General features: G+C 38.9%; 1 protein-coding gene across 2 annotated transcripts in view; it reads right to left on the reverse strand.

The window, feature by feature from the left end:
• Nucleotides 1-26955, reverse strand: part of trpc7b (transient receptor potential cation channel, subfamily C, member 7b) — a 107879-nt gene extending 80924 nt beyond the window's left edge. Inside the window, exons 1-2 of one of the 2 annotated variants that reach the window (XM_074674316.1) lie at nucleotides 26871-26955; nucleotides 26046-26124 (exon numbers count right to left, since the gene is read on the reverse strand). In XM_074674316.1, the coding sequence (XP_074530417.1) occupies nucleotides 26046-26116 (71 nt within the window). In that variant the 5' untranslated portion in view covers nucleotides 26117-26124; nucleotides 26871-26955. Of the gene's footprint in view, nucleotides 1-26045; nucleotides 26125-26854 lie in introns of both variants that reach the window. The other variant, XM_074674317.1, reaches the window with a different exon arrangement.
• Between the last annotated feature and the right edge of the window lie 791 nt (nucleotides 26956-27746).

Genomic DNA, 27746 nt, shown 5'->3' on the forward strand with positions numbered 1-27746 from the left:
AAACATACATACAACTTTTGCAGCAGCTTCCCAAATAAGACCTTTTTTTCTATTTTCTATTTGCAATCAACCAAAATGTTATTACAAACCACAATTGTGCTAGAAATGGCATTATTTGAGTGAGAAAAAAACTGCATCAAGTTATAGCTTAAAATTGTGACATTATGGTGTTTGAAAATGGAACAGACCATCAGTACCTTCGATGTAGCTCTTCAAAAACCTCCAAGTCAAAGAAAACAATCATGAGCATCATCTATCAGACTGTGCTGTGGACACACTGTGTCTGGTGATTCTTTGACAGTTTATTGTTCACTTTATGGATTCTTTGGAGATTTCCTGTTTTTTCAGGTTGCTGTATTTAAGCAGTGTCAATACAAAGCTTTAGCTGTGCTTATTACAGCTTACGCAATAACTGTATTACAGTTTTTTATTACAGCCTGACAAATATTGTTCAGCCCAGACTAATGTTTGGCCATTGGCCATCAAAAATTGTCCATTGTGTTGTGTGTTCATGTTGACAAGCTTACTCAAGTAAGAGCTACAAGCAGCGACTTCACAGAAGAGCTAACTCCTTTTATAAAAAACACAAAACTTGACTGGAGCCAAATGAAAACTGTGACCACTTTTCTGATTCTTCTTCTTTCTTTTTTTTTAAAGTTATTTTTGGGCCTTTCATGCCTTCAATGAGATAGGAGGGTACAGTGGATTGAGCAGCATAGGGGGCGAGATTGGGGGGGTGACCACAGACTGTATATAGAGTGGACAGCGTGGCTCCGCCATTTATCATTGAACAGTTTTGAAGCCAAAATATCCCCATCCCAGGCGCAGCCATTGGCAATAATTGCAGCCAGAGTCTGCGCAGTAGAGACTGTGGGGGATTCTGGGAGAATCTGAGAGGAGCTGGGTATATAATATAATTTTTTTCTTTCAAGAGTCTTATCACTTCTGGACTCTACCTCTCGACATATTCTACAATCCCTGAAAAAAATACATGAGGACGGCAGCTGTCAATCATTGTTAAACGTTACATAAAGCCTCGTTTTTAACCTTGTATATCTAACGAAAACAAAACTTTTCAGAAAGAAGAGGACTTGAATACAAGACAGCCAAATGTTATCCTCAAATCTCCGCAACAATCAGACGTGAGAAACATTTCCATGAGGAGTATTGATTTTTTAAAGTTTGACCACAGCCCATCTGGAATGACTGGAAAGCTGGATTTTTTAACCTATACTGCAGCCAGCCACCAGGGGGAGCAGTTTTTGTGGAGACCTCACTTCGAGCCGAGCAAGTGGACGGCCATTTTTCTCACAGTCTATGGGGGTGACGTGCAGGAAAGAGGCCACAGGCTGGATTCGAACCTGCGCCCCCCGCTCAAGGACGAACCTCATGTGGCACGACCCAGACTGCTAGGCCATATGTGCCCCTTTTCTGCTTCTTAAAGCAACAGGTGAAACAAACCCTGAGAGTCTTTGACACAATAAGACAGGAGAACACAGCTAAACCAGTCTTACAAGTACAAGCACTACATGCTAGTTCTTATCGGCTCCCAAAGCACACTAAGGTGTAACAACCTCTGCCATTCATTCTACTAAACATCCAGCTATTGTAACTACAGACACTTTCTCCTATCCTGCTGTACCCTCCTCCTCAGCACTCTTATTACCTGACCACCCTTTCCCACCTTCTCTCCCATTCCCCTCATCAGTCTTGCAGTACTTATATACAGGCCCTTACACTCTGTCTTTGCCAGGACGCCTGGCTGCATCCGCCCAAGCTTTCTTGCCTTTGGTTTGCTGACTGATGATTCTGTACCTAACCCTTTACGATAAGTTGCCTGTAAATTTATACCAGTAAACCCTAATCTGTCTCCTCCTGTGTCATGTTTGGGTTCAAAAACTACTTTTTTTCTGAGCTATTACACCAGCCACATTTTCTTATCACTGCCCTGATGTAGATGAATGTGTGGCTTGTGTGTTTTGACTCTCATTTGTTTTGTTGGAAGAATCTCTTACCAGCATTGACAGATGCAGGAAAAACAAAGTCATAATTTCCCATTAAGATCATTTTAATAAATCATTTTGTTAATTAGGATTTAATCATTCCTTCCTTATTTAACACACACACACACACACACACACACACACACACACACACACACACACACACACACACACACACACACACACACACACACACAAAACAAATAAATAAATAAACCTGCAACTTTCCAGTCCACTCTCTGCACATTTTTCACCATGTCTCTACAGCCAACATTAAACCAAGTAAACTGAACACGTAGTGAGACCTGTCTCTTCCAGATCACCCTTCATTCAAAATTTATACACCTTCAGAGTAAACATACTGGGAGGAAATATAACTACAGATCCATCATTTCCTGGACAAACCCTGTTCATCTTCTCCTGACTTCACACTCGGGAGCTTTTATTTCTTTGACTCCTCTCACTAGCAGTGTGTCAACAACCCATTAAAACATCCACATACTGCTATTACAGATCACATTGTTTCTGTACAGTGCATCATTTTTAGGGATCTACATTTTTTCTGCACTTAATGTTTGCTGCACATGGCACTACAGATTGTTTGAGACCAAGAAGAGGATCACTCTATGAGTGATGGCAAAGGAACAATAACACAGGGATTTAATGAGGCCTTCATGCAACAGTAAATGAACCTTACACTAATGGTTCTATGTATCTGTTGTATGATCAGGTTTAAAGCTCTGAATAGCACAGGTAATCAAAGCCCCAGTTAACAAACTTTTTCATCAGTGTTTGTATCACAAATAGAAAAATGACTTGCAGTAATATGAAGACGTAAACAGAACAGTATGAGTGCATGTTAGAGAAGCTTCGTATTAGTCAGCTTCAGTCACGGTTTTTGGACAAGATGTATTCAAGGTTGTAGGATAAATTGTAATCATTTTTTCCAGGCAGTTCCTCGCCTAAGACAAGGGAAACTGGGGAGTTGGAATTTCTTCACAGAATATTAGCAAGGTAGCAGTAATCCTCAACCTGTGGTCCCATTACAGCAATGTTTATATTCACAACATCACTCCCTCTCATGTTGGGAATATCATATACCTTGGATTCATATATGTAGTTAATGCATTCAATCTTTGAATAAATACTTGTTGTTTGTTTTGGGAAAAAACGACATGACTATCTGCTTCTTATTTGGTGTCTTTGATTTGATATCCTTACAGGCAGAGTATGTTGGGTTTTTTTTATCTGTCTGCTCTTTCCCTTTCAGCTAATGGGCTGATTAACTTCTGCTTTCTCTTGTAGTAAATTCTGGTGAAAGTAACATAGTAGAAATAGCACTTACAAGTACTTAGACATACTAATACAAAACTTAATTCATAGCCCAACCATAACACAGATGATGCACTGACACTTATGTACGGGGAAAACAAATTAGGGTAAAAGCAAGGTCACCTGCAAACATTTCCCCCCTAAAAACGAACTCCTCAGATGATGGTGGGAATTGTATCTGCCCTTTTATCTTCACACCTGATTTATTTGTCAATCCAGCTTTCGTTTAACCTCACAAATTGACAGCCAATTTCCAATCCCATCTGTTACCATAATGATAGGGGCACAAGCCTGCTAAAATAACCTCTCCCCTTATCAGCATAATATCCCAGATTCATGGTTTTGTCTGGTAACTTCTATCCATCCAGCTCTCTGGTTTCCTTCTCATCCATCTCTCTTCCTGCGGATCACCCAGGTTCCTAATAACATCATTCCGCTGGGAGTAGATAAGTGTTGCTATCGTAATAAGGAGCAAAGAAAAAAAGCATTGCAATCTGTCTCCATCCCCTCCTACTGTCACACCAGTTCTGATCTACTAGTGGATATGGGTGTCAGCTGTATTGATGAGCGGTTCAGCACGCTGGGCATCAATGATCTAAAAAGGCTGCAGTGTCTCATCTACTGTTGCTGATGTTATTCCCCTATTAATCTAGAATTAATCGAAGATGAAAGGTTTAGTGAGGATGTCGTGGTAAAGAGGATCAATAACTCTCTTTCAGGGGTTTAGCAGGCTAAACGATTCAGTTCTCATTTAATCTTCTCGCTTGATTTAAGGCATAGAATTGATTAATTTCGAAGCTAATTTTGAATCCTCTGGGTGTGTGAAGCCTTTTTAAAGTGGAATGAGATAGTGTTTCTCTTTTTACTTGTTATTCCTCTTATACCCATGCACACAGTATACAATTTCGGTCCAACACCAGGAATGACCTTTTGCCCACCTAATTACTTATTGATCTTATTATGCTGATAGATTCAGCTATTATTCAATCATTGATTCTGTCTATCTCAAAGGAACACATTGTCTTCCTGTGGGACTTCTTACATTACACACTGTGCACGAAGAACACTACAGCAAAAGTTGTGGAAAGAGTTGCATTCACGACATACCACTCTCACTCTCACCCCCTTCCCTGCTCCACACAGTGCCTTGTAGGGATGGGAATCGTAAACCTGTTCCTGTTGAGAATCGATAAGAAATGTTTCAATCCATCGATATCATTAGCCTTTGTGCTTAACGATTCCCTTATCAATTCTTTACATTCTTTACCGGGCCTTACCTCAACTAGCCCGCTGCAGCTATCTTAGCTTAGCAGTTAGATAACGTTTCCCAAGAAAACTCTGATTCAGGATTTTCAGCTTGAAGTTTAACTGAAGAACTGACTTCATAAAGAAATGTACATTAATCTCTCTCAGGAGGTTCATATTCAGTACATTTGAAATGGTATAAATCACCTTATTTACCAAAATAACAAAATAGCACAAGCTTGATGCTAACATATATGGGAAACTGCATTGATATGCTAGCAGTTAGCATACATCAGTATAACTTCAGCTTCAGGATAGAATTTCAACTTTCATCACAGAAACATATCACATCAACTCTTTGTAAAAAATACTGAGAATTTCAAATGTCAAAAGCTAACAGGCAATTGAAAGACTCATGGCTGACTTCATAACTACGGAAAGCTTCCAAACTACTTAAACTACTGCTAGAACCACTTTGAGACACTAGATGGCCTACTTTGATTATTAATATATCACAATACAGTACATTAACGTCACATTGTGTGCAATTTTTACCTGTTTCTGTTTAATTATGCCCAGAAATATCCAGACTCAGGGACAAATTAAATTTTGTTCACTAACAGTATGAACTCAATTAAATGTTGTTGACACAGAAAACCTGTGAAGCTACTTTTTGTACCGAGCAAATTCACAACAGAAATTGATAAGGGAATCGATAAAGAATCAGATCAATAAGCAGAATCGAGAAGGGCATCGGTATTGACAAAATCTTATCAATTCCCATCCCTACTGCCTTGTCTTCCCAAAATAAAGGCGAAGAAATGTGAGGGGAGGCAATCAAGACAGTACTTTTTAATCTTGAAGCAAGAACAAGCGCCAGGGTACCTCTTGGTTGTTTGCTGGTGATGGTCGATCTCAGGGGTAGGATGCATGTCACTGCTGGGACATCATTGCCTCTGTCATCTCTCTGACACATCAGCTGTTGTCATGATAGGACAGTACTGAATTGATTTTATAAATTTTAAAAGTTCTTATTGGAAACTGTGGTAAATCTGCACAAGTTTTTGGAGACTTAAGACAGGGTCTTTCAACCTCTCACATTCACAGATGCGAGCTTGTCCATCGCTGCAAACAAGACTCCAGACTCCCCTACAAACATATTGTAAGAGTGTCAGTTACACAACATGTATCAAGCCAACTCAGGCAGCTCACACATGCACTGGTTGCTTCTCACAGACAAAAGAAAAGGCTGCTACAGGAGTCATGGTGTGGTGATTTTGGTGTCCTGAAGAAAAATCTGCGGAATAGCTAACCATCTACTCTTTGAATAATAAACAACCAACTGGAAAAAATAAACCGCGTCTAACTTTCTGGTATCTTTTGTGATTCCCTATAAACAAACACACTGTATGATCGAAGTTGGGGTTCATTTATTTTTCATGCTTTTGGCTGCTGTCTGAAGGCTTTCTGCTTTCCCTCTCTCCTTTGAATGACCTGCTCCTACTACTACTGATACTAGCTCTACTCATTTATTTACTGTGTTGTTTTTTTTTTATTCATCAGGGCCTGAAATTGAAGTGTGCTGCGGGATCAGACTTCCCCTTGTTCTTGAACTGTGCTGTCATATCTTGTCATCAGTTTGAAGATGACTGCTTCTAGGATAATTGCCTTCCGATGGCTGATGCTCAGTTTCTCTTTCTCCCTGCCTGATTCAGTGTAACTCAGCCACTTCAGCCAAGACGCACATTTATCTCAAAATCAGACTGTATTTCTGTTAGGGGTTATCTCCCTTATGTCTTTTTTGTCTAGTCTTTGACCCGTCTTTCCTGAATTCCTGATGCTCTAAAAGAACTTCTGCCAGACCATAATGTCCACCTAAAATGTTGTCAAGATAAAGTTATTTTTTATCACTATAAAATAAAAAAGAGTATTGAATATTTTGGAGTTTCGCATTAGTGTTAAAACTGCCAAATCCTCTGAAAATACCAATCTCTCTTGGAGTGAACTCTTATATCCGGTGTTGCTGCATCACAGTGTAACCTTTGGCAAAGACTTTAAAGGAAACATCCTCCTGGGGAGCCCCCTGCTGATCCTGACATGAGCCTGCTATTTCAAGGTTTTGTATTTTTAAGCTCCTACTGAGACAGCCTTTGATTCCTCTTCACTGCTGATACAGGGGACAATCAGTTTTATCTTATCATATGCCCGGCATGGCTGTGTGTGTGTTGGGTGTAATTATGTGAAGATAGTAACGGTTTAAATGCTATATACCAATACCAATTTAAAAATCCCTCAGAGGCACCAACAGATGCTCTCTGCCAGGACTTTGCTAACCACTATGAAAGTAAAATTGATGATATTAGGCCTAGTCTTTTAACACATCAAAATGTGACTTTTAACACATCTGGACTGGTTTATATATGTAGGGGGGTGGGAGGGACTGCTTTCATTTTTAATGGTTTTGTGTTTCGTTATTTCATTTATTTGTGTGAGGCACTTTGAGATGTATTTTAATATGTTGAAAAAGTGCAATATACATAAAGTTTGATTTGATTTGATTTGATTTGATTTAAAATGCTAAAACTCAGTTATGGTTAGAAGGGTATCAAAATGCTCACATATTTGGTAGGGAAGATTGGGAACCATTGGTGTAATTTATTAAAAAAGATACATTTGTGCTTGGGTTGAATACAATGCTAGCCAAAAAAAGTCATCACCCTCCAAAAAAGGTCACACACTCTAAAATTTATTGGACCGCCTTTAACTTTAATGACAGCACGCATTAGCCGTGGCATTGTTTCGATAAGCTTCCACAATGTCACACGATTTATTTACATCCAGTGTTACATTAATTTTCACTAAGATCTTGAATTGATGATGGTAGAGTCAGATTGAGTTTGCAAAAAGACAATTTGATAAAATGATTAAAATTACATGATGAATCAACACCAAGTGGAAAGGGCTGCATGACTTAAAAGAGAGGTTGATTGAACTTTCATTTCAGTTGTGTTTTGTTGGAATAAAAGCAACAGCTCTGACCTCATTAGTTGCTGTGTAAAATCTTTTGTGCACTCAGAGGCTGGCTACCCAAAAATACCACTGGAAATTTCAGAAATACTGATCAGGAAATGTTAAAGTAAGTTTCTATAAACTTCTGGAAACTTTCTGGAAACTTGATTCTGGCAAACTTTTGAAAGTATAAGACGAAAAATAAATCGTACCAAGCTAAGGCTCTTTAGGAAGTTTCTGTGGTGTGACGGGACATACATTCACTTAGAGAGTATTGGATGGGTGAAGAAGTCACACAGTTCGAATGATATATCAACAGGGCAAACAAGACATGGTTCTCTTTTCTTACTTTTTTATTTCTTTGCAATGAATGAGCCCTTTGAGCTCTGGTCACTTTTTTAAGTTAATGCTAGAAAAATGGCATACCCAAATTGAAAGAGTATATCTCTGCATCTAAAAGGTCTACTTGAATCATTATGGTGCCATAGTAAAGGGAATACTTGTGAAATCTAATATTTTTGTCACTGGCTCAGAGATTAACTCAAGTATGGCTCAAACAAACAGGGAATTTAGTTAATGTAAGACCTGGGGCGTATGTAGCTGAGTATCTCCTGTTTAATCTGATTTGAAATATGACTATGTTTCTATGTGATAAATGCTTTGTTTTATGCCTTTTGGTGTGGAGCAGCCCCAAAGTCCTCAAACAAGAGAACCTTGGGGTTTTAAGGGTTAAGGAGGATTTCATTTAAAAAAAAAACATGACAAGGAAAAACTGCAGAATCACATGAAAGGGCATCCTATATTCACATCAGCTGCAACCACTCAGAGAGAGATGAGAATTAAAACCTGTGTGTACAAGACAAGCAGAACCCCTCATTGACTTGGTGATTAGACACATTAAATTCTCATCTTCACTTTAAACTCCCTCTGGAGCACACAGCTTGTAAGCTAACAGACAGCAGCTGACAGTACATGACATTTGTAAAAGTGAACCTGGGTCCTGCCACGGAGGATTAGCTGGTATAAGTTCAGATAGTGTGCCTTTAAAGGTCTGATCTGCATTACATTGTTAGTCAAGCACATACTTTGCACTTTTGACTTGATCCATCTAATGAATAACAAGGCACTCCAAAGTCTTTCTTAACTAGTCGAAGGGCTAAACAATAAAATTTTTCGTAAAATCTTTAGAAGACTGTTTTCTAAAGGCAGAGTTTCTCTGAATTCACAAATTTGTCAAATGTCTGTTTTTAGAGGTCTTTATGACATGAAGATTTTGTTTTTGTTGGTGTCTGTCATTTTCTTAGTCCTGCATCTCCTCTTTTCATCTGCCTGCTTGTGAAGTCTCGGTCTGGCAGATGAGAGAGGGCCGTGCACTTACTGTATGTCTCCATCTAACAGATCAGGGACTGCACCTGGACACATGCTTCACATCAAAGTGACACACGCATACTCACATACTCTTGTTTGCTTATAGGATATTACTAGAATAAAGGGTTTTAAAGAATAAAATGTGGAAAAGTTAATGAGAGTTTCTTCAATGGAAAAAAAAACAGAACAGTGCTCATGTATATATTTCTATGTGAGGCTGTATGTTGTAACACCGGCTGACACTGAGCCAAAGCACGCTGATCTGTTAACTCTAGAGTAATTAATGAGCCCACTGTGCATCACAGGGACGTGAGAGGGAGGAGATGAAGAACCAAGGATGAGAGGGAGGAGGAGCGCCTGTGAAAAAGCTGTGTTTAATTAGACTCATACAGAGGACTGGCTGTCCTGCGGGACCTGCCAGTCCTTCATAAAGTCTGACACAAATTACTATTCTACTGAGAGAAGAGCAAGCACAGAGAGGAACAGGACAAGTTAACAATAAAGGAGGGTAAAAGGTAGAGTAATTGGCAGGTGCTGGGTGTCCCACTGGCTAAGTATGGAGAGCACACGCTGTGCTTTGTATTCACAAAAAGTTAGATTCAAAATGATTGTTTTCATTTGTTTGTTTTCATTGCTGATGTAATTGTCATGCCCTCTGAGGCACATTTCAAGCGTAATAAGAATGATTCAAAGCACGGACAGAGAATAAAACAAAAGTGTAGCAAACTGAAACAGAAAAAGAGCCACAGCCAGCGGGACCCCAGAGAAGAGGATCAACCGCAGTGCACACAGTTCCAGCTGGTTTGCTGTGAGTTCAGGTCTGTGTTGCTCTGATATAGGCTGGGCAGCATCCATCTGGCAGCAAAGCACACACAGATGGATCACGCAGGGGGTTGGGGGTATTTTTGGGGCTCAGACACCATCACTCCTGGATCTGGATTTCCTGGAGCTTTACAAAAAGGTGCAACTCTGAACTCAAACCATGACATAAACTCTTTCTCTCTATTCCCCGCCTCTCACCAGGATGCAATTATCCACAGCAGTCTGCCTCAGTCTGGAAAAAAGCAATCTAACTGGAGTCTGCAGATGTTCAGGTCAGGTACCTGTCAGTACTCAGGCCCTCTAATCTTTTATCTCTGTCTCTGGTACGATTTCTATCTGAGTTTTGTACTTTTAGTCAAAGCGTTCTGCAGAGAACGGAGGGGGCGAAGGAAGGTGAGGCATGTATTTCACATCACCACCATGAACATAAGAATTAGGGATGCACTGATCCAACTTTTCTGGTTCAAATAGAAAAGTGATACCCGGGCTTTGGGTATCAACCAATAACGATCTAATATCAGTGTTAAATAATAACCTGCATGCCCTATTGCGGGATAAGACTGGTAATGTTTTGGGGATATGGGAAAAAAATGAGTAAATGGAATTACTGAAGTTAATATTTATTTAAGCTAGAAAATATTTACCAGCAAACAATGCTTCAGAATGTACAGAAATTACTATTAAATGTCAAACTTTTAAACCCTGTAGATTGGTAATACAGCAAAAAACAAAGAAAATGCATCATTTCAAATATCCAAGACTGCCGGGAAAAAAAAGCATAGAGCTGGACTTCTGGATCGGCACCTTCCCACTGATATCGATCCAGCTTTGAGGGGCACCGATACACCAATACCCAATACCAGGATTGGTATCAGAGCATCCTTAATAAGGACAACGATCCAGACTCTCAGCAGAACTCAAGTCCAGGAAAAATTAAAGGAGCAGTGTGCATAAGTTGGCAGCATTTGGCTGAACAGAAACAGTGGAAATGAAATAAGTGTACAATAATCCCTACAAAACTTTGGTTTTCTTTCTATCAAAGTTAGAAAAATGCTTTTTTTATTTACTTATATTTACTGACTGCAGGTCCTGTTTACCAAGGCAGACATAAGAATTGACCATGTTCGTCTACAGCACATTTTGGAGACAGAAACAGTGAAACTCGGTGTTCAAGACAACCCTGGCTGCTGGTCCTGAAATCTACCTAGAAGGCAGGTGGAGAAGAAGAGGGGCAGTTGTTGTTTTTACAGTAGAAGAAGTAGACAGTGGTTGTTGTTAAAGAAGAAGAAGGAGAAGAAGAAGAAGACAAAGAAGACAAAGATGAAGAAGATGAAGACAAAGAAGACAAAGACAATGAAGATGAAGAAGAAGAAGAAGAAGAAGAAGAAGAAGAAGAAGAAGAAGAAGAAGAAGAAGAAGAAAATAGTATATTTTTGTTGTTTTGCACCACAAAAACTTGTATTAAGAGTATTTTATGATTGAAAATCACAAACATGCATCACATGAGTGTAAATCTATGACATTTTCATTAAAAAAAAAGATCACAAAGAAATGAAGTGAAACCAAGACAGACAACAAGAGTAAACATCAGTGGAGAATTTACAAGTTGGGAGTCATCAATGAAAAAGTTACATCTGAAGGACACCGCTGAAGTCGCCTGTTTCTGCTCAACAGATAAAGGTACAACATACCATTGTATAATATTTTTGTAGCAATGATCATTCGTTCCAAACTACATTATTTATTGTTTATTGTATAGCGTATGAACATAACCATTTCTATGTTTGAGAGTTTTCTTTTATATTTGACAGTCAGAGGTTTATTTCTCGTTCATCGATGAAGGTTAGCACTGTAAATCACAGAACATGAGCTATCAGAGGGTTGTGCGGCTGTTGTGGAGCTTTCTGGCTCTTGTTTTTCCAGCTATGACAGGTGTACTGCACCATCAATGCCCATCAATATGATCATCAAAATAAACTATGCCACCTTCAGGATCGCATTTGATCTGCAAAGGCTCCCTTTACTTAGTGATGTGGTGTTTTGGCAAAAGATGGGCTCATTCTAAAATCTGAATGATTGAATTTCTACACGCTGCACCTTTAAGCAACATATTACATGTCACTGGCTGATATGACCTGGGCCCATTTAGCCAATAGCACTGCAACACTGCCTTGTTACAAGCCAGTCATACCTTCTCCATCTCCCCATCACCACACAGTCTGCGCAATGTCATCAGCTTCATCATCTCATCAGCCTTAGACAACATCATCAGGCGACACCTCCACCACCAGTGTCTGGACTCCATAGGGGGGCTACACGCTCAGTGCAGACATCCTTCAGTCATCATATCCCCCTGTTGAGTTCAAGCACCAGAGTATCAAGTATGTATTTGTAAGTCATGTAAAAGTAAAAAAAACATCAAAACTGGGAAGAAGAGTCAGATTTATTTATTTATCTATTTACTTATTTTAAAAGTTGGAGAAGTTTAAGTGAATCTCAGTTACATAATTTCTGCTTAAAATTATAATTCTGCAAGATTTATGGTGATATGACTTCTGGTGTTTACTCTTGTGATACTCCATGGATGCATTTGTCAGTATCCACTGGTTCTCCTAACGAAACAACCATGGACAGCTACAGCCTCAGTCAGCCTATGTCTCTTTCAACATGATTTCTCTCAAACCACTGAAGCAATTTCTCCCCACTTCATCCTTCACCTCCTACAGATAGAAGAAATGAGGAGAGGGAAATGGAAAGAAAGAAAACAAGAAAAAATATGTTGTACAATGAGGTAAAAGGGACAGAGCAGGGCTGTATGGAAATGCAGAAGGTAATGGGAGACTTACTGAAGCAAGGCAGGGGAGATTGATGTAAAGATGTGAAAAACACGGGGACAACATAGGAAAATCACATTAAGAAAGGAAAAGGTTAATGGAAAGAAGAAGGTACAAGATGAAGGAGGGAAGAGAGGAGCAGAAAAATAAGGGGGTGAAAAATGGAGGGAAATTGAGAAGAAACCTGCTGAGAGGAAAAAGGACCAAGGAAATAAAAACTGTAAGGAAAGAGAAGGATGGAAGGATGGGAGGCAGGGAAAGAGAACGGTGAATTAAGAGTACCTCTGTCTTTTTAGCTCTGACAGACTCGCTGTGAGCTGCTGCAACAGATTGGCATCACAGTCCATCACCAGGGGAGACAGAAGCCACCCTGCATGACTGATAGCACAAACACGCTGTTACTGACTCACGCACACACACCAGCATACAGTTATACACACCCACAGACGTGAGCAAACAGACGTCCTCATAGACACACACAGTGATGGATGCACAAACAAGAAGTTTGTGAGCCCTTGCCCTTTGAAAAGGAAAAGATGAGGAAAGTGTAGGAGAGTGAAAGTGCAGCAGAGAGTGGAGAGCAGCAGGAAGCCAATGAGAACAGGAGGTGACAGAGGGCGGTTACCTTGGTAACCAGGCCTCTGGTGACAACTGCCTAATCAGTGGGTGGACAGTCAGATACCCAGGGTGATTCCCCCAAGACGTCTGCTCATTTCCCCAGTGGATGACTGCTACTGTTTTACATTGGTGGACAAAACAGATGCTTTACACACAAATCCTTTAAGACATGGAGTCCCGCAGCAATCCTTTAGATCCGTGTTTATGTTTCTCTGACTGGTGATGTGTTATAAATGCAAGCTTTATTGACGGATATTATCTTTGAGTAAAACGTTATTTGAAGTGTAATCAGGTTTTCTGGTTTGACCCATGTTCCATCCGTTATTTAGGAGGAGGCAAGATTTAAGACCAATACTGCAGTCAACCACCAGTGGCAGCTCTTAAAGTCCTGGCTTCACTGTCCTTAAGTATATGCAGTCTGTTGTTCTATTTTCGATATATCTGTTGTGGTATGTTTAATTGTTGGCCTAAACTTAGCTGAGAAAAAAAGTCGATGTGTCAGTTTGATTTTTACCTGTTGGTGTAAAACTCCCATTGCTCCCTTGCTACAGCCCACTTTGATGACAAAGTTAACAATCAGGGGATCAGTAAAGACCTGTCATTGCTAGAAACAAGGAAGTCTGTCTGCCCTAGGGAAGGAGAGCTAAAGAAGGATCTCAATGACAGTGAAGATAAATATGATGAAATGTTAGATTGTATCAACTTAAATTAAAAAAATGCAACAACCAGTAAATCAGGTTTTCTATGTAGGGCCCTCAGCTTCAGCAGCATCCAGGGCCTTGAGGGTTTTTCATTAGGTAAATTGAGATCTGAATATTAATAAGGCATGATGTATTGGTGAGGCTTGAAGCTTGGGTACCATTTGCTTTGACAGAGAGCAGGTCAGAGGTCACAGCTTGAGTGGCAGACAATTAGCTAAATATCCATTAATGGGAGAGAGTAAACAGAACGTCGTTTTTTGGAAACACATGGCAAAATGTGTGATTTAGTTTGATTTAAAATCAGGCTCTGCCATCTTTTCAGGACAATGAAGACTATTCACACTTAGTAGCTTTTAAACTTGACTCACCTGGAAAGTTTATGGCTCCTTTGAACATCCAGTTGCTACACAAATGGCTGTAGCATTAGCCACATGTTCAACCGCCTAAAATTGGCCACCATGAAAGCAAGGCAGGTGCTGAACATCTTAAGTCTGGTAAACTTTCTGGAAAGCCCCTATTTACGGTGGCCGATAGGTGTCAGCTGATTTGCAAACGCAACAAGTAAGCTATTGATTGTTTTTCTTAACCCCTTAATGCCTGAATTAATTAACAATTATAAAAATAGAATGTTTAATGTGTTTTTGCATTCTTACAGATGTTAAATTAAGTAGAGATTGTAAATTTGAGTGTAGTACACAAAATAGTTATAACTAAGTTTTATCATATATATATAGACATGACAAGTTAATTCCCTGACCAATCTACTGTGACATCGTGGATTTGATACGATCTTTAGTTTGTGTAGAATATGAATCAATAGGTAATAATGAGAAACAAAGGTCATTTCAGCTGCAACAAGACCTGACAAGGTATGTTGCAAAGTTGCAAGAACAGGCATCAAGGAGTTAATAACTTAAGCCATGATAAATATCGCTCTAATGCTAACATTAATAAAGAAACATAATTACTATAAAGAATATGAGGTGACACCCCTATGAAGCTATGTTTATCATAGCTGAAGTTAATCATTTACTTACTTTTATAACTTTTCTGTGTCCGATTGGATAAGAAACCTCTTTTAACTTGTGGCCACACTTCCATTGTGCTGTGGCTTTTGCATTCATGTTATGGCTTTTGCATTCATGCTGTGGCTTTTGCAGTCACGGTTTTACTCTTACATTTGTGTTACGGCTTTTGTGTTCAAGTTTTTGCTCTTGCATTCATGTTGTAGCTTTTGCAAATTGTCTGACACCCACCAGCCACTGTTCCTATCCAATAAATTTGAAATGTGCATACATAGTCCACATAAAATGACAATAATGTCTTCTAAATCTGAATTTGCTGTATATCTTGACATTAGCCACGTTTACATGAGGATTTTTCGTCTTTCTGAATGGAATCTTTCTGAATGACTTTTCCGAAAACAAAAGTATACATAGAAAGGAATATTCCAATCTCTGGTCTACTGGTCAGCTCTAATCAAACAGATTAGTCAATGGGGTATGCGCGGAAAAACATAAACATCACGTGATTCATCAAAGACGGAGGACAACAGTTTTGTTTATCACGGTGTTGCAATACTCCGTGTTGCTAGTGTTCGTCCAGTCTTGAAATTATGTTCAGTTTTTCAAAGTTTGGATCGAAAGCAAACTTTCTTCCAGTGCTGACAGCTCGCCGCCATTTTTAAAATTGAGGAACGTCTCTAGTTGCGTCTTACGTCATATCTGAGCATGGGCTGAAAGAACGCACCCTGACAACTTTCCATTTGAATGGATACATGATACCTCAATCGGTTTGGGGAAAGGAATACTCCACCCCTGTGAAACCAATTAAATGTCCATTCGGATTGGCACTTTTCTTTCGGAATGAGGTGTATACAAAGGTTAAATTCTTTCCGTTTGAGCAAATAAACCGAATGCAAGCGGAATATTTGGGTCCATGTATACGTGGCTATTGTTATACTTTTCCATGGGATTTGTTCGAACTTCGAATATGCGTAGTCTTTGCAAATTTTATCTTAAATAGTAATGCATGAGCACAACACCCCTCATCCTTTAAACAGCTGAACAGGCATGGTAATCCTGTCATTAGCTCCTGTAATGGTGGGGTCCACCCCAATTAAATATAATGCTTTATTTGGGCATTAGCCTGGCTCATGCATACCACTTATCCATTGTTTTTTCACCATTAGAATAAATGATCTGTTTTCATCGCTAATGGCTGGATATGCATACAGGTCCATGTCTTGGCTTAGCTTTTCCTTTACACTGCACTTTTTAGTATGTCTCAAAAAGCGGCTAAAATGGGATTTTTTAAAATCATTTTGGGATCTCGGAGGCTGTTCAATCTATAGATCTTCCACAAAGGGTGGGCACCACAACCTCTAAGTTAGGGGTCAATTATCATCCTGATTGGTAATCATCTTTTGCTGATTCTCGACATCAGCACTTTATTTTACAGTTTGCTATAAGGGAATAAATTTTGTGCCTTTTTATGCCCCAACATCTTTGTGAAAAGACACACCCACTAGCTAATTTTACATCACTGGTAAAGAAAACACAATGTTTCAGGCAGAGACTGAAAGGTGCTGAAATCAGGGTTTTCATAGACGCCAGCATAAGATATATAATTATCTTTTTGAGCTGCAAATAATACAAAGCTACTCTAAAGATGTACCAGACTGAAATAATGAAAGATGAAAATGAGTCACAACAATAAGTCTCTTAAAGCTGGTGAAAAATGAGGACAAATAGCCATCACTTTCATCCAAGAAGCTTTTCACTGTGTGTACATTCATCAAAGCATATGATGAAGTATTAATGTGTTTTCTTCTTGTTTGCAAAATATAACAAGGGTGTCTAAAGTCTCAAAAAAAGATGCTCCATCCGCTATTTCTTTCTTTTACCAACATAATATCCTCTTCTTTCTCTCTCCTTCCATTTTCTCCTCTCTCCATTTCCTCTGCAGCCATTATGTGTCTGGCACACAAACCGTCATTAAGACAGGGAGGTATCTGATAACAAATTTGGAGCCACAGAGCACACACACAACAGCCACACACACATGCTAAGCTCATGAGACAGCGCATATTACTGTCTGACATACAGTACAGTCATGACCTACACAGTACTCGATTTCAGGTGATAATAACGCTCATAATCATCTGTTGCCTCCTGCCAGACAGCCACCTGTAAAAGTCAGCTGCTCACTTTCTTAAAGAACATCTCATAAATATGCTTTAAAGCTTCATCTGTGATATATCTGATGGGGCTGATAAACAGCATGCTGTCCTCTCAGTTCTGTCAAGTAGAGATTGTGTGTATGCCTGCGGTGTTATTGTGGGGCAGTTTGAGCAATGAATACTGGGCTCATTTTAAAGGTCTTACTCACAGGTATTTCCCTTAATGGAGCTGTGAAGCACCTTATGTTTCTTAAAAAGAGGTTTTCTCACAAGTGAATTGACACCATTATTTTTTGAGCAAGATAGAAACTCAATTTTCTCTTCATTCACTGTGGCCCACTCCAGTGTTTTAAAAATAGCTAAGTATTAAAGTTTAATGCACTCATTTTTGCTCTAGTATTGCTTTCTTACCCAGCTTTCCCAGCTGTGCTTTGTTGTAAATCTGAACTTAATGGTCATTGAGTGGTGCTATTTCATACATGGTGCTGTACAGTGTACTTAGACAAAGGGGTATATTTTGGTTCTGCAATGGAATGCTAGTTTTTACCTGGAAGAACAGCACACACAGGCAACAGGCAAGTTTGATACAAAATGAGGGTTTCCTGACAGGAATTCAGATTAGTGTGAAGACTTCAGTCTTAGCAAAGGCTGTCAGTTTTGAAGGATTGCTGACAGATTGTATTTACATTTGGATTTGAAGGATGAAAGAAGCAGGCTGACATGTTGGGTAATTTAATTTTCACTTTGTTGACAAGAGTTTGATAAAGTGGTTGATACTACTCCATGTCTCAATATGAACCTGGCATATGGATGTGTATGAAACAGCTCCTTGCCTTTGGCAATAGAAAGCAGCTGACTTAAGCCGTGTCTAGTGTTGATTCAATATCATAATTGATGATCTTTTTTATATATATATATAATGCTGTTATCCTCCAGCCATTCAAACCATTCCTGTCTGTCTGCCTCACCTGCCCTTGATCCCTCACTAACCTGCTCTCCATTGCCTGATTGGCTCCCTGCGCATTCATGACACTTTTCTCACTCCTCTGCCAAATTGCACTTGACATAGCTCTCTTTCTTTCTTTGTTTTGAGGTGACCCTGATATTGGATCTAGCTCGAACTCTTGGGCTGTATTCAGACCAGAAAAGTCCTTTGGTCCACTTGTTTGGTCCGGATCAAATGCGGACTTTATTTTTTTCGTTTGGTGCGGTTCGTATTCAAATTGTACGTTTTGCAAGTGGACTATATTCTGTAAACACATCCATGTGTGTGACGATCGGTGCTCTCATTGGACAGCACTGACAAAGGCGGCACACAGAATACAGACTCGGAAATGGAGGTAAACGTGTTTGTGCTCTTGTTAGAGCTGCAAAATCATTTTCAGTTTCAAGAGCAGCTCCTTCAAAGAAGGCTTAACAACACCGTTTCAAATTTTGGAACAGCGAAGACGAATGCGCGCAGCAAGGAGACGCTATGCTCTGCCTGTCCCGACCCACAACATGCTAGCAACAGCGTGGCTAAACAGAAGACGGAGATTCAGGTATGAACTAAAGACGGTTAGGTTATGGTGGCTTTGTAGGCCCAAAAGGTGCATGTATCCTGTAGTTAGTTCGGATGGACCTTGGTTTGTATACAGACCTGCACCGGAGAACCACGAACCGCACCAGGGTTCGTTTGGAAGCGGACTGGGATCACCTCAAAAAGTGGGTCTCGGTCCGGTTGTTTGGTCCGCACCAGGGTTTGTTTGTGTCTATTCACACCTGCATGAAAAATGTGCACCAGCGTGGGAAACGAACCCTGGTCCGTTTAAAGTGGACCAAACAGTCCAGGTCTGAATACGCCCTTGGTTTCTTCTGTTGCCTGAGCCAGAGGTGGACTAACCATTTGAAAGAACCACCGATAGACTGGCAGTCCATGATGTCTGGTGGCTGCCATGCTTGCCTCTTTTGTAATTTAATTTTTTTTAGATGTCCACTTTTGAAGAATTTGGTGCCTTTTACCTAAGTGAAATGTAAAACTGCTGTTAATGACCTTATGTAGGATTGGATTATATTTTTGATTTTACAAAAAAACAATGCTTTATTTATTTAAAATGTCATCTATTGTTCGGTATATTTAAGTTCATTCTCGACTGTGAATTAAGTTATCCATTTCACTTGTTTGCTTTTGAAGGCTGAGTTATGGTTTAACAACATTAAAAAAAAAAAAAAGTTCTACGAAAGGCTTGTTTTTTCTTTCATTAATCTAAAAATATCTATGATACTCATGTTCTATGAAACTAATAATGTAGTAAAATATTGTTTAGTAATATAAGTGGTGCAATTGATACTAGCAAAGAAGTGTGCACATCACAATCTCACCACTGAGCCCTTTACAAGTCTGATCTCGTTCGCATTGTAAAGACAACTTCCAATCAACAGTTTAGTTAAGATTGACAGTGCAGGGGGCCCTGCTACTGCTTAGGTCTAAATGGATTCATTAAGTCTAATCAAGGTGTTTCTATTGAGTATTCTTAATTCTGTTTCTGCTTTTTAATCACTATTAACTCACATTTAACAGTTTGAGTGATGATACTAACATGGTAATTGTTAGAATCAATACTTTCACCATGCTTGCTGCTTTGATTCAGGTGATCATACTGAATCAAAGAAAATGTGGACATGTCAGCTCCCAAAAAGTGAAACCGAACCCTGTTTGGCCTCCCACACTTATGTATGGGGGGCCAAGTGTGTATCTACTTGGAGCCCACCTCCTCCAAGTAGATACATAGGATATGACTCCCTTAAGAGGTGCCAGGTAGGTTAGTAATTTTCTGTAATGTCCATTCTTTATGCCTAACTAAACTACCTGGCAGCTTGCTGCTACCTTCATGAATATTCCAAAGTTGTGTGAGTGGTATCAAATTTATAGTTAACTGTTGGAAATTAAGAGTAAGTTTGAAAATTTTCCTAAAATGCTGAACCATTCCTCTGCTCTTCCCTCTGTTCAGCAGCGAGTTCATTTGCCATGCATGCTCATTACACAGCATGCAGTGTGCTACAAATCCTGATTAGTCACAAAGAAATGGGTTGCAGCGCTGTTTACACCCCAATAAAGGTGCTGAATCAAGCTGCTTACAATTTGTTGCACTGGGTGGTATGAATACTCCAATACTCATGAAGATAAGAGTACTCTGATAGGTCAACAGTGTACCTGGATATCAAACATCTTTCATTTATACATAATTCAAGTCTCTTCTTTTTGGCTTTTTGCTCAAATATGGGCTTGTGTTGTGTTTTGACTGGTATCGATGTTGAGACACTTGGACTCTCACTCTTTCTGCACATCTTTCTGGAGCAGGCACAGGCAGAGCCTTCACAGCAGCTGTCTCCATCTAACCTTCCACAGGAGAACTCTACAGAAGAGCTTAAAATGACAGAAACTGGAAATGGAATTTGAACTAAGAGTACAGCAAACATACCAGGCACACAAATCAGCAGGACATACGTGTAGATAATACCACCCCCTCCAGCTCCTGCAAAGATCACAAAAATATGCAGCAGTTTGCTCAAGTCAGTCTGATTTAAGACTATGTATATAAAATATGCCTACTTACTAAAAGAGGACAGATTCAGTAAAAAAAACAAAAACAAAAAAAATCAACTAAGGCTTAATATGATAATAATGCAGACACTAGTCTACAGAGATCCTCTGGTGAAATCTGGGAAAACAAAAATATTTTTAGTCTCAAATTAATAACTCCTGGTCACATAATAGTAATTGCATTGAACAATGAACAGTCTTTGTAAGGAGAGGATTTATAATAACTATTTTATGTCTACAAAAAAATAACTTCAAGCAACAATATTACCTTCTTTGGTTTTGTTTCTGTGGACGCATGTGTTGTCTATGACTTTTATTGTTTTTGTTTTGTGTTTTTAAATTTCCTTTCCTTTTCTTATTGCATGTTCAATATAAAGTTTTCAATTCAATTTAAAAGGTTTAAGAGAAGGGGCTGTAAAAAAAAAAACTTCAAAGAGCAACCAAAAGAGAGAGCTAGTGAAAACAGAAGAGTAGTGAGATTTTAGTGATAAAACATATAGTCTCTGACGGTTAACACAGGTAGATATTTGTGCAGTTTTTAGAGGCTGGTGGATGGCAAACACCTTAAAAGTTTCATACAAAAAACATCAGCATCAAAAATTGGTTGTTTTAGCTTTGAAAGGTTGTGGTGTGCTACAAAAATACAGGTTCAAAGAGTGAAACTCTACTATGGTTTAGAAAGTATGGTGGACGGTTAAGTTAGAGTAAGAGGAGTGTTGATTTGAAATGTTTTATGCTGTTGTTCTGTTTTTATATCTTTATAGTTGTAATAGTTACACCTGTAGGTATTTTACTGAGATGTGATTGAGTGCTGCATTTGAACATTGCAGGAAGCGATTTACCGTAGTTCAAAAAAGCAGACTGAATCTTTATCAACCTGACACAGTAACAAGAGTCTATCTGTCCTCCAACCAAATATGTAATAAAATAAAGAAAAACTAAAACTAGAACCTCCGTTATTGGTGATATGATAACATATCATGACACTGTGTAATATACTGTATGTGCCCCAGTATACTATACATATATAGGACCCAAACTCTACAGGCACAGATTACATGTGGTTCATTAAACTCACATGAAGCACCCTCTGCTGTGATGAGCTGTCAGATTAAGGATTACCAAGAACTACCAGAGGAATTTACAGCACAACTGATCCATGTCCTGCTACCACATCAGCTGTACGAAAAACCTATTAGAGTGATACAGGGAAAGTGTGAAGACTGTTACAGGGAGGCTGGAGAGAGAAAACAAGGAATAGTGGAAAAATGGATAAGGAAAAGTGGGATAAATACAAGTACAATGAGAAGGGACAGGGAAGAAAAAAAAAAACTAAGATGATAAGAGGATGAAAGGAGGGAGGAAAGAGGAGACGGAAGGCTGATAACCAGCACATTATGAGACTTGATGTGCAGACTGGAGTAGATTATTCAACAGTTTATGTCTACTAAACATCCGCTTCCTCCATCAACAGGAACGACAGATCACTGCTGGGACATCTCAACACTGCACTCTTCAGGACACAGCGGGGATTTGAGTTCTCAGGGGGGAAATCAAATGAAAAGAAGAAAAGTGACAGCGAGTTAGAAACAACAGGAAAGGAAGGCATTGAGGATTTGAAAAGTTGTCGTTTTCAGACCTTACAAACTGAAGAACTGCCATTTGGTTCAACAACAACAACAGTTTGAATGTTTAAGTAATAGAATAAAGCTCATAAAGGCATTTTGTTTGATGACATCAGTGTCATCACAGCAAAAACTAAAAACATTGCAACATAGAGCTGATTATCACGATAATTGTTGTGTTATAGACAGAAAACGTCTGAATCCTAGTGTCAGGATGAAACTGAGCTCATATGACAAGTTAGGATTTCTGTGTGAGTTTTAAGGTGATCCAACACACACACACACACACACACACACACACACACACACACACACACACACACACACACACACACACACACACACACACACACACACACACACACACACAACAATCCAGTAATTAAGAAAACCTCATAAAGAAAATGAGGCTCATTTCATAAACAATGGAGAAAAAAGAGAGCACTAGGACACCGTCACCTTGCACAGTGCAGCACAATGCCTTTCTTAAGCCCTCTGATGTCATTACCCCACACCAAGGACACCCTAAATGATGCGACAAATATTCATAGAGTTCACTACCCCTAACTGTTTGCACACAAACAAACACTTAAGACTACTGGATTCAATTTGGAAACCTTGGCTGGAAAAGGGAAGCATAAATCAAAACTCTGCTGACCAAATGAAAAGAGCTAGAATGGGAAAATTGTCCTTTTGCATAACTTCAATTTCAGGGGATGAAAGGCCGAAATCTCAGACTGTGCTGCATTAATCAAACATGGAAGACAAAACTCACAACAATGAACTTGAACTTGAACTAAGAACAGCTCAGGTTTTTTTTTTTTTGCCGTCATAGATACACAACACACAGTTATCAGTGAGGTTTTGATGCACGACTAATGCTTTGTGCCATCAGATTTGTGAGGACGTAGTGGATGAAACAAGGAAGGAGCCTCTGAATGATATGTGTAATGACTGCACTAAGTCTTACCCTTAATGTTCTAAACTTGATTTTGTGATTGTTGCTGCCTGGGAGCAGATATGGGCAGAAAGAGCTGAAGGCCGTGACACAATGTGACATTTCTTATTATATTAACAATATATAGTTACTATATATGACTACATATACTATATGTTAACTATACTTTCTTTAAAGAATTATACAGTTCATCTTTTGGCCTCAAAACATCAATGTTATACTGCCCCCTACTGGACAATAGCCATAACCACAACTCATTATCATTCTGCAGCTCATTACCCTGCCAGGCTCAGTTACTGAAACGAAAAATGTCTCCACTGTCACAATTTGAATATTAATAACAAAGTTTATGAGGAAGTTTCTGATGCTAATCTGTAATGAGCTTTAAATGAGCCGTTAATGAGCTGGCTTTCATTCTGCTGCATATAAGTATCACTGTTTTCATATTACCACCTTTATTACTTTGCCATCCACTACTCATAATTGAATGAACTATAATTTCAGGCAGACTGGAGCTGCTCAGCCGTGTCTATCATCCTGCAGTCAGGCTGATTTAGAGCAGAGCTACAGCACAAAGCAGCCTCAAGGTTTCATATGTATCAGAGAAAAGTGCAGCTGCGCACAGTCTTGATAGATACTGAGAAGCCTTAAGTGTGATCACATATAATTTAATCACCATGCTCAATCCCAAATAATTACATGTGCTCGACAAATATCTCCTAATATCTCCTGATCCACAAAAAGCAGGAGTACACAGCCTTCTTGGCAGAGATATCTCCACAATGACATGTTTATGTTGGCTCATCCAATTTTCATTCACTTTCATTTGATCATATTGTATATTCACTGGGGGGAATGAAACGTAAAAGATGTAATGTGCCTATCTGAACAATCATTCACTTTGAAAAAGGCAGCTACACCTTTTCCCCCGTCCATTAAAAACTGATAGAATAGCTCAAGTTAGATTATTTCCAGCAAAACGACAGCTATGTAAAGCTCCAATACTCTCAAGTGACATCAAGACGACGGCAACGGCGTGACAGGTGTTTTTAATATTCTGCCTATTCACGTGAACTGTGTTTCTGCGAGGACATGCACATCATTGTTCAGATAAAATTCCATTACACTAAAACGATTTGTTTTTTGACTGGAGCAGTGATAATGTGGTCTACTAAACGTGTTTCTATTTAAGCTGCAAAGTTATCTTAATGAAAATGAAATTAATCTGGCATACAATGGATGCATCGGTGTGTTTGTGTGTGTGCGCTGCTCTAAAAATGTCTTTTGATTATAAAAAAATAAAAAGCTTTGAACAATTTTAGAGCACTCAAATCGACAGCTTTAACTGAAGCTTCAGACTTTCAGGCTTAATGTCAGGAATCTGACTCCTCTTCTGAGGCTCAAACACTGATAATGATTACAGTAGTTGTGTGTGGAGTGTTTGATTAGAAAGGAGCTGCAGAGCTGGGTCATTAAAACTAAAAGAAATATGATGAATGTAGCCATGAGCTATGAATAATGACCTGTATTTCTGAATACATTTTTAAATAAATCAATGATAGCTTACAGGGACAGTCATCTGATGCTTACAATTTCTGAATATTAATGCATATAATTATAATATATATATATATATATATATATATATATATATATATATATATATATATATATATATATATATATATATATATATACATTTTTTTTTAACATTTCTTCCTCTGTACATGAGAAATTTTATCCATCACCATTTTGGTAAATGTTCAAACTCTCCGGGGCAGCCTTGATATTTTCAATGGGAATGATTCTCTTGACAAGTCAAGCGTTGCGGGGCCCTCATTCTCTGTGAGGAAGTACAGCATATCATTTAACTTCACTATCACCTCCAGCCATCTCTTTTTTGCAGAAGTGAGATAAATGTCTGCAGGCTCAAACAGGCTCTGTGGTTACGGAGCGATGGTTTAATCAGACCATCCACACTCCTGACTGTAGCATTGCAGAAAAAGACTTTGCATGAGGTATTATAAGGCTTGTATGTAACTTTTTATTTTATGTGGGGAAAGCTGGTGGTCAGTCTGGTATCAAATAAAAGCAATATTAATAAGAGAAATGAGAAACCTCCCTATTGTACTAATTCACCTTCTTCCTGTCTTAGCTTCCTCAGAGCAGCTCTGAACACATGAGAGGAAATGAGAGAGTCATCCCCCCATGAATCATTAAAGAAGTCTAATTTTAAATCAGATATTTTGACAAAACGACTTTTCACACCCACAGGTAATATAATTATGTATATTACTTGCATCATAGAGTCTATCATTCAGTTGATGATAGACTGAATATATTCAGTCTATCATTGATACATTGGCTGCTAGTGGATATTCATCATGTTTGAAAGTTGATCTGCTTTTAACTACTTATTTTAATATCCTTAAGAAAAAATATCTCTAAAGTTAAAGAAAGAAATCAAACTCAAGCTTATTCTCAGTTCACCTCACTTCCATGCTAGCTGTCAGGACTTTGAAACAACTAGTTGTTTGAATTCAAATTCATAAATGTAAGAATGGGTTGGACATTTTGGGGGGGGGGGCACATATTAGTAACCTGACAGATCCATAAATAGTTTGAGCAGGAATGTGTCATAAATTAACTCCACCGCAAAACATTCACAAAATAAACTGTAATGCAATATGATACAAGCAAGCAATTCTATTTTCCCACTTTTTTGTGAACTCCTGTAAAATTTCTTCTATTGTTACTCCATCTTACCTGTTGGTCTGCCCCTGTCTCTCACTCAGTATGACTTCCTGCCTGAAGCCCTTGATGTCCCTGGATGGCATTCATGTATCTACAACAAACAACATTATATACAGCAACGCACAGTATCAGCATTTGACTTACAAAAGCTAAAAAAGTATCTGTTAAGGTTTTTCTTATGTAGAATAAAGACGATTAACAGCTGATTTGTGGATGTATTTAAGCTCATATACTGTCAGCTCTGTTTACAGCATAACTTAACCCTTAAAAGTAAAATATTTCACTACTTCAGTCTTAAAACCTCACCTTAAGCCCTGTGGCAACCTCTCCTTTCCTGTCTCCTTCTTGCTGCTAATGCTAAACACAAAAAATGGCCACAGTTTAAACCCAAGCCTTCTCACTCTCTCCACCTTTAGTTGCTCTATACTAACTGCCTCTCTACTGTATATACTAATATTCTCCTGAGAAGACATTAATGCAGTTGAACTAACAACTGATATAATGTCACATGGTGGAGTATGCTTAAGTAATGTCCTTGTTTTCTGTAACCCCTACTCACGCTGACATCCTCTTAAAAAAAAAAAAAAAAAAGCTTGTCTTTCTGCTTCTTCACTCTTTTCTTCAGTGGCAGCATTGAACTGAAATGAGCTAACAAAACATTGTGGCTAGCGGCGACGTTACCAGGGAACACTGACAAAGTTAGCTGTTTAATAATGGACAAGTGACCAACCCAGACTAAACCTTAAAGATATGGTTTCTGAATATGAATGTGAACCAAAAAAATGACGTCATGAACATGCCATATTCCATGACAAAGTTACCTTCAGACCGTTTTACCTCATTTAAAGACTTTCTGTCAAAAGACAACCTGCCGACGCCCGCTGCTCTGTTTCGCGCCTCCCAAACCTTCTCGAAGCCGAGGAGGGAGGAGTCTCAGTAACGCTGTGCTGCGCTTTCAAATTAAAAGCACGTGAGCGTCCGCTTGAGGCTGGCTCTGGAAGTATCGAAAGTCAGGAACACACCAAGCCAAAAAAAAAGCCATTTTCAAAGCAGAATTTACAGCCTGCTTCACAAAACGTCACCTGTTTTAATTGCTAATTTCACTATCGGCACAGGGGTGAATATTTTTTCTAACTCGGCAGTTTGAGGATATTAAGATTGCGAGCTTGCCCAGAGGCATAGCTCAGGTCACATGACTGACGGGCGCCCTATAGCTGTATGTGTATGGCAAGCCCTTTTAACATTTAATAGCTAATCTGGATATGTAATACAGATATCCGCAATTCAATTCTTCCCAGTCAAATTGAACATTTCATTTCATTTCATTTATGGTTAGCCATAAATCTAGTTGCAGATATCTACAATTTCATTCTTACGAGGTATAATTCCAGTTCAAGATATCTATAACGGCATTTTGACTAGTCAAAATGTAATTAAAGATATCTATAAATGCTATTATAGATATCTTTAACGGACGGGGGTTGAAGATATCTTGATAGGGAATTGTGACTAGCCAGAATGAAATTGTAGATATCTGCACAAGTCTCCAATATTTAGGGGGACACGTCCCACACATCTCCCCAGTTCCTATGGCTGATTGTGGAAGGGTTTTCTACACAAGCTGAAAGATAAATCGATTCCTACAATAACACTCCACACTCGCCAGACAACTGCAGTGTTGCTACTCTTCAAATTCAGCTCCAGGAGTAAACA

The sequence above is a fragment of the Halichoeres trimaculatus genome, unplaced genomic scaffold (assembly GCF_033239565.1).
Source record: "Halichoeres trimaculatus isolate MK-OKI-2021-1 unplaced genomic scaffold, fHalTri1.1 fHalTri1_scaffold_7, whole genome shotgun sequence".
Lineage (NCBI taxonomy): Eukaryota > Metazoa > Chordata > Actinopteri > Labriformes > Labridae > Halichoeres > Halichoeres trimaculatus.